Source organism: Staurois parvus, unplaced genomic scaffold, assembly GCF_062004578.1.
Source record: "Staurois parvus isolate SC_StPar_1 unplaced genomic scaffold, SC_StPar_1.0 ptg002753l, whole genome shotgun sequence".
Taxonomy (NCBI): Eukaryota; Metazoa; Chordata; class Amphibia; order Anura; family Ranidae; genus Staurois; species Staurois parvus.
In genome coordinates this window covers 71,417-88,407 of record NW_028320549.1, presented here as the reverse complement: position 1 = coordinate 88,407, position 16,991 = coordinate 71,417, and the positions used below count along the sequence as shown (strand labels likewise).

Genomic DNA, 16,991 nt, shown 5'->3' with positions numbered 1-16,991 from the left:
CCATCAAATTTTCCACTGGCCTTATCTCTGCTCACCTGCCGCTGTTACGACTATTGCATAACCCGTTATTCCCTCCAGGTCGGGACAATCCCAGGCAGTTTGCCTGGTGGCAAACGCATGGTTTTTACGATGTACATTCACTTCTATCTCCCACTCGAATACTTTCTTTTGAAACTCTGCGCTCTTCTTATAATATTCCTTTGCGGGAGCACTTTGGATATCTTCAACTTTGTCACTTTGTCAATACACTAATACGCACACATTCGGGACCGTATCATCTGTCCCCCTTTGAAAGCCAGTGCAGACATTGACCCCATGCTCCGGGTTTGATTTCCCTGATTTACTCCTCCATTATTTCTTATAGAACCCCTCCGGTTCGCTCCTATCATCAGCGCTGGCAGTCTGAATTGGGGGGGACTTTAAATCAACAGGATTGGCGGACCATGACCCAAGCATTATCTAAATGCTCTAGGAATGTCATTATTCTTGAGAATTCCTACAAAATTCTTTATCGATGGTATTATACACCTGCTCGTTTAGCTAGTTTCATCCCTACATATTCCCCGGTTTGCTTTCGAGGATGCCAACAATTGGGTACCATGGCTCATATCTGGTGGACTTGCCCTAAAGTAAGCAGATTATATGGATTAGGGTGTATGCCCTCCTTCGCACTATGCTTCACACAGACATTAAGCGTAACCCGTACGAAGCGCTTCTATTTAAACCAATGGAGGGCCTTCTCCGTTCTGAATGGCAGCTGGCATCATACTTATTTATGGCTACTAAGTTGACAATTGCGAGGGCTTGGAAGACTCCTCTTCTCAGCTTTGAGGCTGTCAAAAATCGGATGAACTTCATAATGGTTAATGAAAAATTGACGGCCATATTATTGGATACCCATACAAAATTTTTGCGGATATGGCGTCCCTGGCTGGATATAGCCCAACCATCGAGATTCGACCAGTCCCTTCTGTCGATATGAGATTGGATTCTGCTGCAATCTCCCCGGAGCCCTACTTCCTCCCCCCCCCCCCCCCCCTTTTTTTTTTTTTTTTTTTTTTTTATCTTTTTATCTTTATCTCTTCTTCTCTCTCTTCTTGGTCTGTGTCTTTATTATACTCTTGTCCAATATTTCTTGATGTAGCAATTTTCTCTCTTAGAATCTACACTATCATTGACCATCAAAGACTGTGAATCGTACCCTTTCTACCGGGCATTTCTGCTATAAGTTATAGCTGATGTTTTGAGCTTTTTTTTCCAATGTACATGTTACATTATTTCTCAATCATACAGAATAACTTTCTATGTATTGGTCAAGGATTCTATGTTCCGAATGTTTGTTTATCATTGCTCAATCTACAATAAAATTCTTTGTAAAAGAAAATGATTTTATTCAAGAAAAACAGGAGTGTTCAGAAAAAACTCACAATGGTGCCAGGTTTAATCAAATGACTGACCCTTTAAGATTAAAGATGGCCGCCGGGCCTCCACGTGGCACCGGCGGCGTAGTGTCAATGGCGTCCTGGGCTCCACCTAAAATAATTGTGTGGTTTCTGTACATTATCCCAGATTGTAAGCTCGTAAGAGTAGGGCCCTCTTACCCCTCGTACGCTGTCTGTCTTTGTTGTACTGTGCCATGTATTGTCCCCCCCTATTGTACAGCGCTGAGCAAACCCTTTGGCGCTATATAAACTCGTAGTAATAATAATAATAATAATGTAGCATATGGTAGTACATGAAAAAGTACGTTGGCATTTCTTAAAATTTTAGTGGCACTCCAACTCACCTAGGCAGTGCGCTGTATTGCCTGTATGTTAACTATTAGTGCGTTGTAGTATGCTGTGTTGGGAAAAAAATAGTGCTTGTCCAGGTTTCGTGTGTTGTGGTGGTTTGGCAGCACCAAAATGAGAGGGCTTCCTAACCCAACGCTTTTCAACTCATAAATGCTGCATGTTAAAGATGCATGTTGGAAAAAAAACATGATGTTTTATGCATTCTGGGGGTTTGGTAGCCACTTCACTGCAGCGCACATCAACACATGAATACTGCACATTAAATGCACATGTCTTACCAAGTCACAGTCCTGTGAATGGGCCCTAAGGGCAAATTTCCACTTCAGCATTCCCTTGCAGAGTTTTTTCTTGTTTTCCAGTAAAGCAACCCATTCATTATATATTGGCTGCTCCTGAACTGTGACAGACAAAAAAATAAATTCACATTACCCTTTTATTGCATCCAGTACATTGTTTGTTGGCTGCTATTGTACAGTGTTTTAGGGTGGCTTTTGCACATCACTCTGCACATAGTTACCATTTTGGCAACTGTGAATGAACTCTTAAGAGATCATCAGGGCACTGATGATCAGTGTGCGCTCATGATCAGTGTAGCCCCAGCAGTGCCACCTGTCGGTGTCCATCAATGCCACATATCAGTGCCCACCAGTGCACATCAATGCCACATATCAGTGCCCATCTGAGCTGCCTGTCAGTGCCACCTATCAGTGCGCATCAGTGCCGCCTAACAGTGCCAGTCAGTGCCGCCTATCACTGCCAGTCAGTGCCGCCTATCAGTGCTGCCTATCACTGCCATGTGAGTGCTGCCTTTCAGTGCCCATCAGTGATGCCTGTCAATGCCCATCAGTGCCACCTACCAGTGCCTCCTCATCAGTGGCCATCAGTGCAGCCTATCAGTGCCCATGACCGCAGCCTCATTAGCGCACATCAGTGAAGGATAAAAATCACTTATTTACAAAATTTTATAACAAAACTAAGGAAAAACTTTTTTTTTCTAAATTTTCAGTTATTTTTGGTTTGTTTAGCAAACAATAAAAAACCCAGAGGTGATTAAATACCACCAAAAGAAAGCTCTATCTGTCTCAAAAAAATTATAAAAATGTCATAATTGCGTATAGTATTGCATGACCGCGCAATTGCCATTCAAAGTGTGACAGCACTGAAAGCTGAAAATTGGGCTGGACAATATACGTGCCCTGTAGGCAAGTGGTTAAAGGTGTGCACACATTTATATCCACTCAGAGCAGGCTGGCTCTATGGGTCTTGATTGTTTATCCCACTGTTTGAAATGGGAAAATATAGTGGTCTTAAGCTAGCAATTGCTTAACCACTTGCAGCACAATCACGTAAATATATGTGATTGTGTTCACGTGGTTATACCGGGACCATGGCTGCATCTGCTAGCAATAACCCCAGTATTAACATTTTCAGCCAGGGATTGCCTACCCTTTTAAAAGTGTTCTGAGCAGCTTTTAAAGGTAGCAGGAGGCTTGCCCTCCAGTGCCTCTCCGGTCTCTCCCGTGTGATCGGGAAGCCCGGCACTGAAGTCCACAGTTCCACCGGCTGACCAGAGACCGAAAATACAGATTTTTACTTGTAAACAAAAAATGTCTGAAAAGTGTCTTCAAGTGGTTAATCATTTTTTGTTTGACCTATAGGCTGAATGAGAAAAATCTAAGACATTCCCACATCCACTGCATATCCTTTATTGCAATTAATGAGCCATCTTTCATTGTAGGCGTATTGCAACAGATTGACATATCCTCAAATCATTAAGCAGTCTTTGCTTTTATTCCCCAGATCCCACCACCTCCAGATGAGGACAGTGACTTTGTTGTAGTAGAACATGAAGATACCAAGTCACCACAGAACTCAGATGAAGTTTACTCTCAGTTGTTGAAGCTTCTTCATGAACAGCATGAGGTATCTTGCACTGATTCTCCAAATATTCCATCATATTCTCTAATTTTATATCTAAAAATCAACTCCAGCCTACCTTTTTTTTTTTCTTTTTTTTTTTTTTTTTTTTTCAAATTGATAGAATGGAATTTGTGTGTCCCCGCTCCAGAGATTCTTCTCACTTTCTGTCCTGGTCACATGGTTATGCCCTAGTGCACCGTCTCACAGTGCAAATCTATGAATCAGCGAAGCCATTAAAAATAATCTACTCCCCAGTGATATAGCTTATCCCTAGAGCTTCATCTATGAGCGAATCTACAAATATTGCTGTGTTTATGACAATACAAAAGAAACATTGGGCAGCAAGTTAGTAAAAATGTGAAAGACTCTAAGGAATTACTTCAGAGTATATCCTGCTATTATCTCACATTATGTACTCATGAAAAAAAATTACTTTCCTTTTCCTTTAAAGTTGAACTGTGATTGGTTACTGGAAATAGTGGGATCGTGATATTATTTACATTGAAGCATCATACTTCTTAAGGTTTTGTGATGAAACTACTTTGATTGAGTGGTGATAATGTATGACATATGAACTGTGAACCTTTTGAATAAGGATGTTGTAGGCTTTATATTAAATGTTATTTATGGATACATATTAAATTATTTGTGTATATGAATCTCTCAAATGAGCAAGACCAAAACTGAAACATCTTGGGTAGTGTCTAATGATCTATACTACAATATATGATTTTATTATCACTAGAAGCCAAATTAACAAAACTAAAACACCAGGATAAAGATCTTTATTTTTAAAGGAAAGCTGTTTTAGGCTGAGTCCAGTGAGATTCAAAATTTAATGTCACATGGATAAAATAAAAATCCTTATCCTTGCATAAATCTTTATGAATTGAACCTTATTGGATTTCATCTGTCTTCAAGGCCTGCCAAAGGTTTTTTCGGCATATACTGTATAGTGTCTTTTTGTTTCTAAATGCATTGATTGTATGGTCAAATGTTTGTGGACACCTGACCATCACACCTACATTAGCTTGCTTGAAAACCCATTCCAAAACCATGGGCATTCAAATTGAGATGCCCCCCCTCCACCCCCTTCTTGGTTGCTTTAAGCAGCCACCACTGTTCTGAAAAAGCTCTGGAGTGTGTCTGCAGAATTTTCGAGCCCATTAAGCCACAATAGCATTTTCAAGGTTGAATATCGATGTTGGAGAAAGCGGCCTGGCTCAGTCAGCATTCAAGTTAGCTCTGTGCAGGCAATGCTGGTTCTGACACACCAAACTTGCCAATGCATGTTTTATTGATCTGGCGTTGTGCACAGGAGCACAAATATATGCCGGAACAAAAGAGGGTCTTCTCCAAGTTGAAACCACCAAAGCTAGAAGTCTACAATTGTCTAAAATGTCTGTGTTTGTAGCTTTAACAGTACCCCTCACCAGGAAGGGTGTCCACATACATCTGAGGCTTTATGGACTGGCATCATCCAGTCTTTTGTTTCCTCCTAGAAATGTTTGCGGTACTCCAAGCAATTTACTCAGATGGGAAATGTTGCAGAAACCACAAGGTGAGTAAAGAGTCTCTACATCAGTAACCAGATAGAATGTAAAGATGGCCATAGACATTAGGGAATGAAGGCACACCTGTCCTCAAGTCACGTTATTCAAAGAGAATGGTACACAGACACATTTTCTTTCTTGTCCTTTGAGAAATGTAGAGAGTCTTAAACCTTTTATTTATGCTACCGCCTACACTAGCTTTGGCAAAGAAAAAAATGTAGCCCGGCCCAGGGTATAATTCTCCTACTTACCAGCAAGCCTCAATTATTGCTTTATTATTATAAAGGTAGATTTTATATATAAATACCTTGCTACAATCATTAATTAAGGTTTAGCTCTCAGTTACTGCACGGTCACAGTGACTTCAGTGGGGACATGCCAAGTTAAGGTGATCGTTAAGCAAAGCATCGTAGCCACAAGGTTCCCCTTCAGTTGCCATGGTAAGTTTTTTAGGTGGGCAGTCAGGGATGGTAAAATCATGGCTTTTACCATCCTGTTGCCACCCGTACAATCAAGGCCTTATTCCTGTACAGAGATTGAAAATGCCCTGATAGGCTGTTTGCTAATTCTAAGCACTTGCCTTTACTGTTTTGTTCCAAAGCTGTTCATTTCTACTGTGGATCTGTTGACTGCTGGTCCCTTGCTTTAACAGCATGACTGTTAAAACCCAGGTTTTAACATACAGGGCATCTCTTAAGTTTGATTCCTATGTTACTGAAGGCTAGGAAATACACTTCCCACAAGGTTTACCACCAGACATGGAAGGTGCACTTTGCTTGCTGTGGGTCTAACGGCTTCCACCCCTGGAGTTTCTCCATGACAGATCTGTTCTTTTTTGCAGTTGATCTGAACCAACACCTGGCTGGTAGTACCATGGGTTGGATTTCTGCCCTTTCCATTTAGTTTCAGAGACTGTTGGCTTTCCATTTTATAATTAAACCCTTTGTGTAGGGGTTTTGCATGGGGCTCCCAGTCCATTCCCCTTTGAACCTTCCACTCTACGGTCAGACTCACAAGGTTGCATTTCTTGTGGCAAACACCTCGGCTAGGCAAGTGTATGAGCTGACAGCTACAGTGGGGCAAAAAAGTATTTAGTCAGTCACCAATTGTGCAAGTTTTCCCACTTAAGAAGATCAGAGAGGCCTGTAATTGGCATCATAGGTAGACATCAACTATGAGAGACAAAATGAGAAACAAAATCCAGACAATCACATTGGCTGATTTGGAAAGAATTTATTTGCAAATTATGGTGGAAAATAAGTATTTGGTCAATATCAAAAGTTCATCTCAATACTTTGTTATATATCCTTTGTTGGCAATGACAGAGGTCAAATGTTTCCTGTAAGTCTTCACAAGGTTGGCACACACTGTTGCTGGTAGGTTGGCCCATTCCTCCATGCAGATCTCCTCTAGAGCAGTGATTTTTTGGGGCTGTCGCTGGGCAACATGGACTTTCAACTGTCTCCACAGGTTTTCTATGGGGTTGAGATCTGGAGACTGGCTGGGCCACTCCAGGACCTTGAAATGCTTCTTACGAAGCCACTCCTTCGTTGCCCGGGCGGTATGTTTGGGATCATTGTCATGTTGGAAGACCCAGCCACGTTTCATCTTCAATGCCCTTGCTGATGGAAGGAGGTTTGCACTCAAAATCTCATGATACATGGCCCCATTCATTCTGTCCTGTACATGGATCAGTCGTCCTGGTCCCTTTGCGGAGAAACAGCCCCAAAGCATGATGTTGCCACCCCCATGCTTCACAGTAGGTATGGTGTTCTTTGGATGCAACTCAGCATTCTCTCTCCTCCAAACACGACGAGTTGTGTTTCTACCAAACAGTTCTATTTTGGTTTCATCTGACCATATGACATTCTCCCAATCCTCTTCTGGATCATCCAAATGCTCTCTAGTAAACTTCAGACGGGCCCAGACATGTACTGGCTTAAGCAGGGGGACACGTCTGGCACTGCAGGATCTGAGTCCCTGCCGGAGTAGCGTGTTACTGATGGTAGCCTTTGTTACGTTGGTCCCAGCTCTCTGCAGGTCATTCACTAGGTCCCCACGTGTGGTCCTGGGATTTTTGCTCACCGTTCTTGTGATCATTTTGACCCCACGGGGTGAGATCTTGCGTGGAGCCCCAGATCAAGGGAGATTATCAGTGGTCTTGTATGTCTTCCATTTTCTAATTATTGCTCCCACAGTTGATTTGTTCACACCAATCTGCTTGCCTATTGCAGATTCAGTTTTCCCAGCCTGGTGCAGGTCTACAATTTTGTTTCTGGTGTCCTTCGACAGCTCTTTGGTCTTCACCATAGTGGAGTTTGGAGTGTGACTGTTTGAGGTTGTGGACAGGTGTCTTTTATATTGATAACAAGTTCAAACAGGTGCCATTGATACAGGTAATGAGTGCAGGACAGAGGAGCCTCTTAAAGAAGAAGGTACAGGTCTGTGAGAGCCAGAAATCTTGCTTGTTTGTAATTGACCAAATACTTATTTTCCACCATAATTTGCAAATAAATTCTTTCCTAATCAGCCAATGTGATTGTCTGGATTTTTTTTCTCATTTTGTCTCTCATAGTTGAGGTCTACCCATGATGCCAATTACAGGCCTCTCTCATCTTTTTAAGTGGGAGAACTTGCACAATTGGTGGCTGACTAAAAACTTTTTTTCCCCACTGTATATCCTGCAAGAAACCCTTTATGTTCTTGCACAAGGACAATGTTGTATTGAGGTCCTGGGCTTCCTTTCTTCCCAAAGTAGTCTCTGTTTTGCACCCTAACCAGATCATTGTAATTCCATCCCTTTTGTCCAGCTGCAGTTCACAAAATTGAAATTTTCTCTATTGGTTGGATGTGGTTCAGGCTGTGTGAATGTTTCAGCTGCTGCTTCTTTCATGAAGATGGATTCCCTTGTTGACATCTCAGACGGGGGCACAGCATGGGCTCCCAGGTTTCCAGTTTCACCATCTCTAGGTGGCTTGGACAAACCAAGGTTCAGGCTTTGGTCTTCAAGATTGGGCTGGCTTTCTTCACTAAGCACCTCTTCAGCTATACGGCATCAAGCCTTTGTGACATTTATGTATGTGTATATGTATTTGTGTGTATATAAATTTTATTTTTCTATTTTTAAACCATATAAAATTATTTTGAGGCATGCTGATAGTAGGAGGGTTATACCTTGGGCTGTTCTACAGTTTTTTTTGTTTGCCAGTATCCAGTCCTCCCTACAGGCAGCAGTATAACCTACAGGATTATAAAATTCTGTATCCCTCATTGGGCTCCAAGAAAAAAAGTTAATGGTAAGTACACAAATCAATATTTTTGTTGTATTATATTGTTATTCCCGTCTTTGATAAACTGAGAATATGTAGAAGTCTTGACAGTGCTCCTTGGGCTAAATCTTCAGCAATGTCTGATGTTGTTTGTGTTCTTGTGGCAGGTTCGAAAAAATGGAAGATGAATGCAAGAAGAATTGTGATATCCTTCACCTATCTCAAGCTCAGGGCCGGGATCCACCTCCCTATCATTTTGAAGACAAGACATTGAGAATAGTCCGGTAACCATTTTGATCAATACTGACTGTGAGGAATGTTGAGAAGCAGTTCAGGGCAGGCATAGGTCTGATCAAGCACCAGTAACTGTTGATCAGGCATAGATCAAACCTAAGACCACTAAATGTTCAGGTCAGCCATAAATTAGACCAAACTCCAGCAACTATTTAGCTCAGGCATATGTCAGATCTAACACCAGTAACTGTTTGGGTCAGTCACAGAGCAGATCATAGAACAGATCTAACACCAGTAATATGTCAAATCTACAACCATTAGCTGTTCCGGTCAGGCATAGGTCAGACTCCAACACCAGTAACTGTTCAGATACAGTGTCTATGTTTTTTTCTTTTTGGAAATGGTAGAATATTGAAATGAAAAGGGGGAGGTTATGTGAGTTGTTTGGACTAATTGTTGGTCTGTATATAACTGATCATGATCCTTCTTTCCCAACAGAGTATTCTCGGAGCTAAGTAGTACAGAGATGCTGCTGATTATAGTACGAGGCATTAATCTTCCAGCCCCTGCAGGTGACATTCTCCTTGTCTCTGTCCCTTTCAACACCTTCCAAAGAGTGCTCTCTTCCTCTTTAGTTGTTTTGTAATGTATTCTGGAGGAAAACATGTTTGTCTAGCAAACTGCAGATATTTCTCAGCCATATTCTTACCTGCTCTTTTGAGAGGAGAGGTGTCTGCATATTGCAGGTTGTTTTTATCAGTGTATTTTTTTTTATTGTATTTATTTTTAAAGCCCCACTCCAAGGACAGGAAAAAATGACTGTTTCAGTGCCAGCACTGCAAGGGTTTGCTTATTTTTGTCTAGGGGATGAGGAATAAGGTGTGAATACTTACCTTATTCTTCACTCCTGCAGGGTCCCTCCATTGTTGTCCCTGGTCCCCCCCAACCTCTTCTCCAAGGCCCTCCTGGCTACAGTCTCACTCTTGCGATCTCTACCTGCAAATGCCCTACATGGCACATTATGGATTCCAAGGGACCACCTACAGACTGGAGCGCCGGAGCTGGCCAGAGTGGGGGTAAGGCAAGTAATGCAGCCTTCTTATCTGCCTCTAGACAAATTTAAACATACCCTTGCACTGCTAAGGAGAATAGGGACCCCCGCTGCAAGAGTTTTTTTTCTTCCAACCTGAACTTGGGTTTTAAGGTAATGTGTAGTGTTTTTTTATATATTTTGAATATTATGGTTAGAGTTAAAAAAAAAAAAAATTAACAAAAATAGATTTTCTTTTTTGTCTGGCAAATATTAAATATTGAATATTCCTACTTTGTATGCTCATTTATATTCAGTGGGTGCTTTTTAAGCACCTCTTCATCTGTGTCCTGCTCCCATTTCTCAACTCTTTTATAGTATGAAACTGTTTTTCTGGTTTCTGATAATAACATTAGTATATTGGTTCACTAACCAGTCATCAAAGAGAGCATCCAGTTGCATGTGGATACTTATTTTAGACCAACCCCAGAATAGGTGCGCTTTTTTCCTGCACCTACTGAATAGCCTGGCTGAGTCTAGCATATCAGTTGTCTCATTTTGCTGCCATTCTTAGGGTTGTTGTCAATGGAAGTTGAGCTTGTGTTGATGACATGAGTTTGAGACACTTCTGCTTCAAATTGGTTTTGCTTTCCCATAGACTTGTATGAAGATGCAAAACTGCTTGAAGTGAATAAAAGCCTGTCACCATAGTCCCTTACTACACTAGAATGGTGTCAGCTGTTATCTGACATGTCTACCATCTCTGTATACAAATTGGCCAAATGAGTTCAGCTGAGCTTTTTTCCACATTTATTTCAGGGCTGTCCAAAGCAGTGTTTAGGGTTTCTGTAACACAAAATATAGAAGGGAGGTGTGATTTACTAAGATTTATGTATCTGCCTCCATGCTCTGATCTGCAATTGGAACTCAGTTTGGAGTTGATCGGCCCTGTTTGTCTCACCCCATGGCTGGTGTCTCTGCTAGAGCATCCATTCACTAGTGTTGCAGTAACATCCTGGGCTCATTGAGTACTATATGACTCCAGAGAGACTCTGAACTGCTAAAGCCAGTGCTGATTGGCACTTCTCTGAACACACCCCGGAACTTCATGTCACCGAACTCAGGGGCGGACTGACCATTTGGAAACTCGGGCACTGCCCAAGGTCAGTAGGGGGCCCCATGAGATGCCCCTGGTACCTTTTTCATAGGCTTTTTTGAGTTTGGGCAAGGACACAGGCGCCCCATGATCCCCTATTTCCCAGGGGCCTCATGAGTTGTTAGTCCGCCCCTGCCTGAACTACAGTTAGATTTTAGAGAAACGTTAATGAGTTTTTCACTTGTATTCTTAAATGAAATCTATTTTTTTCTTGTTCAGTTGCATTTTGATCTTGTAACCTGAAAGATTCAAGTGAACCTGTGCTTTGCACATGCATTGTAAAGCAACTTGTTGACTTTAATGCCACCTTCTCCTATGCTCGCCTATTTGTTGATCTCCCATGCCTTCTTTCAACAGTCGAGGAAGGAAATCCCTGTGTTCTTGTTAAGCTTACAAAGGCGCTGAAGATTCTCTCTCCCAACCCCATGTGGCAACACTGACTCAATCACAAGCACCAATGTGATCATGTGAGAGAAAAGGGAGTTGGACAGTCCATAGATGATTTGAAAGAAAGGAAAGAAAACCGCTTGATTCCCCCATCAACAATGCCTCACGCTGAGCCATGTTCAGCTATGTTCTGCCAGCAGGCGGGAGCACAGGGAGCCTTCCTAGCAGGCAGAACACTGATTACTCCTAGAGGCTATAGCCGCTGGCAGTAATTACATGTAGAAAATTCCTACAGGCTGGTTGTACCCAAGTCGATTGATGGATCGATTTGGGGAACAGTCAGCTTGCCCATACATGGATGGAATCTTGGATGGTCCCTGCTGAACTGGACGAATTTTGATCCATGTATGGCTTGCTTTAGTAACATCCTCCCTGACTCACAAAAGTACCATATTTATTTTTTAGCTGCAAGTGACTGAATGTAGCACTCGGGGAAATGATGAAAAGAAGCATGTTATGCAGGAGAGGGGGGCATTCAAGGCACCTTGTTGTTTTGCCCTGGATGGACAAAGCAAGATTTCCTTTAATGGCACAAACGCTCAAATGGCCCTTCAGGAGCTGCTGAATATACTGCAGAATGTGGACTCTATCCATGGCTGTGTTGCCCCATGTGTCACCATACAACTCCATGTTTTATATGTAGTTTCTTTTCTCGGTTATTTTTTAGTTGTAGTGTCACTTGGTATCCAATGAAAATTGCTCACTTCTATTAATCTGTTTCACAGGAATGGCACCCAACGACCTGCATGCGTTTGTGAAGTTTGATTTTCCATATCCAAGCACGGTAAGAAGTGAAGAGGAAACTGATTGTACCTGTGAAATCTCTGTCTCTGAAATTCTTCATTGAGGGTTTCAAAGGCCAGAGACAGCTGACAAGTGTAATGTTGCTGCAGTCCTGTCTTTATATTTTAAGACTGGTGAAGCACACCATCTCATGCTCCTATTATTGTGCTGGAATGGAATTATGTTTTGAAATGCAACATTTAATTCTGTTTGAGCTTTTAAACACCGTCAATGTTTGTCTCTTGCAGGAACAGCCACAGAGAAATAAAACCTATGTAGTTAAGAACACCAACTCTCCAGGTGACATTGCTCAAGTATTTTTGTGTCTAGTGGTGCTGTGGGCCAAAATATGTGCGATGTGAGAGCTAAAGCCATCGCTAGTCAGAATATTGCTGCAGGAAGGTGATGCTATATGTCCACAAGAATAAACCCAGCTTGGAATGCCACCGTGGGGAATATTTTCTAAAACTAGTGCAGTTGTGCATGGTAACCAATCAGCTTCCAGGTTTCATTGTCAAAGCTGAATTTCAGAAGCTGATTGGTTACTATGCACAACTACCCCAAATTCTGTGTACACCAGTTTTAGTAAATCTCCCCGTGTTTCTGTTTATGGATAATATACTACAGGGTTGATTTACGAAAGACAAATAGACAGTTGCACTCTGCAAGGGAATTTGCTCCAGAGTTTGGTAAATGAGGGGAAGCTCTACTGACTTCCATCATTCAATCATGTGCTAGCAAAAATGTGATTGCGTTTACTTTGCAAAGTGAATGTTTACCTCATTTACTAATCTCTGTAACTAATTTCCTTGTGGTGTGCAACTACACGTACGAAGTGAAGAGTCTGCCTTTAGTAAATCAACCCCTATGTTTAATCCATTTAATATAATTAGTGGTTCTTGGAGGAATATGTTGTATTTTTTAAGTACTGAACAGGCCTCGGTCTCTAATTTTCATTCTCTGTTGTGTTTATTTGGACTTACAGCATCCTCCGAGTACATCTTTTGTGGGTGGAACCTGAAAAATTGCTAAAATCAAACTGATTCTCTCTGAAAGTTAAATTTTCTTTCATGTGTCAGTGGGTTACATTATGAAAGTAAAGAGGTGTACCAATTTGGATTTTTTTTTTTAGCCAATTGCTTTTACTTTCTATAGCAGTGCTCCTCTAAATGTGCATGCAAGGGTAATCTGTTCATGTCTGTTTATAGTAAGATCATGCCATACATCTAATTACCATTTGTAGCAGATCTCTCCTCAAGAATTACAACTACAGATCTGCTTATATCTTATATATTAATTATATATAATTTTTCCTGATTCAGGTGATATTTAAAAGCGGTGCACCTGCTGTAATGTGATTCTTTAATATTTAGGGAGAAAAAGGAATCTATAGCAACTCAGTAGTAGAGACTTTACTGTAATAAGGCTGGCCTTCCAAACTTAGATTTTTTTCCATTTAGTCTGGTGGCTGAATGAAACAAATCTAATAGATTCCTCCATCCACCCTATACACCTCCCACTGAGGCTGGCAGAAATCAGAATACCCAAATTGCAGCCGCATCTGATTGGATGCAGCTGCTGTTTGGCCAACAATTTTCCACTCCAGACTCCTTTCAGTTGAAAGGTCAAATGGGAGGGGGCGACCGGAACTGGCCACAATTTGAACAGTGTATAGCCAGCTTAACAAATGCTTTCAAGTCTTGTGTGTGCTTTACCGCAGCCTTTTTCAATCAGGGTGCCTTGGCAAATTGCCTAAAAATTGCTCCAAATTGCCCAAAAACTGTGTTCATGGAATCGGGCTTTTTTGTTACACAAAGCCACAAGTTTCCTAACAACTGCTGACATCAATGGTTGATGTGGAGGATATCGGGAGCCTAAACAACATCCTTGTTGGACCCGCCTCCATGAGGACTGGGGTCACATTGGCTGCGTAGTGGAGAGAAAATGAGGAAAAAAAAATGCTGAAATATTAGTCAGTACCAGTATGCAAAAATGTATTTGCTATGAAATAATAAATCTCCTCTAGTGTTGTGTGTCTTAACGTGTGTGGATGCTGCTGCAATATGTAGAATTATTAGTTTAGTATTTTACATTTTAGAAGGGGGTGCCTCGAGATTGATGCCTGCTCATAATTTTAAAGGTTGCCTTGACTGGAAAAAGGTTGAGAAATACTGCTTTACTTATCACTCTGCACTGTCCTGTCAATTACACACAGTGATTGAATAATTTGTCTGTTGTACCGAGATGATGTATTTTCTGTTTGTGTGATCTTTTATACAGAGTACGAACAGTCGTTTAAACTAAATATCAACCGCAACCACAGAGGCTTCAAACGGGTGGTTCAGGCCAAAGGCATCAAGTTTGAGATCTTCCACAAAGGGTGAGTGACTAGTACTGTTGGAGAGGACAGAGAGCCATGGCCTTCCCCAAAGCTGTAGCCAGTGTTAGCTTTGACAGGTTTTAACCACTTGCCCTCCTGAAGATTTACCCCCCTTCATGACCAGGCCATTTTTTGTGTTATGGCGCTGCATTACTTTAACTGACAATTGCGCGGTCATGCAACGCTGCACCCAAATGAAATTTATGTCCTTTTTTCCCACAAATTGAACTTTTGGTGTTATTTGATCGCCTGTGTGTTTTTTTTTTTGTTTTGTGCTATAAGCAAAGACAATTTTGAGAAAAAATATTTTAGATTTTTTGCTATTAAACATGTCCAGTAAAAAAAATTTAAAAATCAAATTTCATCATAAATTTAGGCCAAAATGTATTCTGCTACATGTCTGCTAAAAAAAAAATCCCAATATTTGTAAATTAATTGGTTTACCTGAAAGTTATAGCTTTTACAAATGGCGTTATAGATTTTTTTTTTCCCTATTAGTAATGGCGGCAATCAGCCATTTTTAGTGGGACTGCGGCGGACATTCTGACACTGGTGGGAACTAACTTGGTGTCACTGACACCAATACAGTGATCAGTGCAAAAAAAAAAAAGAATTGACACTGTACTAATGGCACTGTGCAAGAAGGGGTTAATGTGAGGAGTGATCAAAGGGTTAACTATGTGCTGGGAGTGTTTTACTAGGGGGCAGGGGTTGTGTTCTTCACTGTAAGTGCACTGATCGGGATGGCTGTACTGTGCACAGCCATCCCGAGCAGTGTGCTCGAGCTGACAGGGAGGAAGATTGTTTGTTTTGTTTACAATCTTCCTCCCCGTCGGAGATGCTCGGTAATCACCGGGCGGGACCCAGTGATTGACATCTGCGAATGGCGGCGCGGCTCGCGACCCCTACCCGGAAATGCAAAATCACGTATATACAAGTGCTTTTGCGCATAGGTGCCGCCCTGTAGCAGTATATCTGCTATAGGGTGGTCTTTAAGCTTTTAATCCTCATCCTTTTTGCCCCATATAACAATATAAACGTCAAATGTTCATTCCAACTGTACCCCCCTCCTAGTAAGAGCTGGCTCCTTACTCCTGACTTAGGATAAAGTACTAAAGGTTTGTAAGTGTTCTGGGCTGCCTAGAGTTGTCTGTAAATATAGTAAGCGATATGATTGGTGGGTATTTTTTCATTGCATCCAAAATGAAGCATACCCGCTCTGTTTGATCGACAACAGAGATATATACAGAAGATGTCCATATCATGGTTGTGTGCAGCCCATAGACTTGTTTACTTAATCAGATGTTGTTAAAAATACTTTTCTCTCCTCTTCTGCAGAGTATTCTTGTTCAGAAGTGATAAGCAAATGGGGACCGCAAGTGTAAAACTGGACAAGTTGGAGACGCAGTGTGAGATTCGAGAGATTGTAGAGGTAATAGTAATATCATTTTAATGCATACATCTAGTAAAAAAAATACAAATAAAATAAGAATACTATACTTTACCTTTGCAGTGATATACTTAAGCATATATTAATGAACTTCCTATTTCAGGTGTTTGATGGAAGAAAACCAACTGGAGGGAAACTAGAGGTAAAAGTTAGATTAAGGGAGCCTCTTAATGGTCAAGACCTTCAAACGGTGACAGAGAAGTGGCTGGTGATGGACCCTGTTACAAGGAAGGTAATGGCATCTGGCTGATCAGAGGTTTCTTGCTCAGTTGGGTATAGAATTTGTTGGCATTATAAAACTGAACTCCTCCAGGTGTGAAGGAGCTACAAGTCATGTCGCATGTGTTTTCATGGTGCAGCTGAAAACTCACATCTTCCAAACAAGAATAGTGGTGATCAAACCTCAATTTCAGTTTTGTTCAAGACTGTAACGGCTTCGATCTTTGGAGCTGATGGTAGGCTGCTTTGATCCATATGGATGTTTTTGTGATCAAAGTCTGGTTAAAAGTGGTTAAACCTGCTAGAAAATTGTCAGGTGTATAACCATAAATGGCCAATTTGATGCACATTGCAACTCTACGAGGATTTTTCACTTGTCATCAGAGTACTCATTAGCTCTGCCAGTTGAGGCAGTGTCCTCCTTTGCCTTACAAACCCTATAGTCACATCATACTTTAGACCAGAATGTGGCCGCAGTCACCCAGTTTCCTTGCTGCTCCTGACTTCAGAGGCCCTAAGCACACTACTGCTTCTTTCCTTGTAGAGTCCTTAGAGAGAGGCATGTCACTGGTTTCAGTAGCTATTTCCTACTCTGATTTTGGGTCACTTTAGTCTTTCCCTGACTATCTTTGAGGAATTGCTATTGCCTATTTCAACTCTTATTGATGTAGTACATACTACTCTACATTTAGAGGCTTAGCCTGCTGTCCCCAGTCGGGGGTCCTGCAGAGCTCCGGTAGCTGCAAGGATCTTTCCA

At 41.5% G+C, this 16,991-nt stretch overlaps 1 protein-coding gene across 4 annotated transcripts in view; it reads left to right on the top strand.

The window, feature by feature from the left end:
- Positions 1-16,991, top strand: part of LOC149429271 (coiled-coil and C2 domain-containing protein 1B-like) — a 76,374-nt gene that overhangs the window by 50,330 nt on the left and 9,053 nt on the right. For 2 of the 4 annotated variants that reach the window (XM_089666538.1, XM_089666539.1), the window contains 9 exons: positions 3,594-3,716; positions 5,216-5,274; positions 8,703-8,819; positions 9,268-9,341; positions 12,128-12,186; positions 12,434-12,485; positions 14,466-14,565; positions 15,904-15,997; positions 16,119-16,366. In XM_089666538.1, the coding sequence (XP_089522664.1) occupies positions 3,594-3,716; positions 5,216-5,274; positions 8,703-8,819; positions 9,268-9,341; positions 12,128-12,186; positions 12,434-12,485; positions 14,466-14,565; positions 15,904-15,997; positions 16,119-16,265 (825 nt within the window). In that variant the 3' untranslated portion in view covers positions 16,266-16,366. Of the gene's footprint in view, positions 1-3,593; positions 3,717-5,215; positions 5,275-8,702; positions 8,820-9,267; positions 9,342-12,127; positions 12,187-12,433; positions 12,486-14,465; positions 14,566-15,903; positions 15,998-16,118; positions 16,368-16,991 lie in introns of those variants that run through there. The other 2 variants (XM_089666541.1, XM_089666540.1) reach the window with 2 other exon arrangements.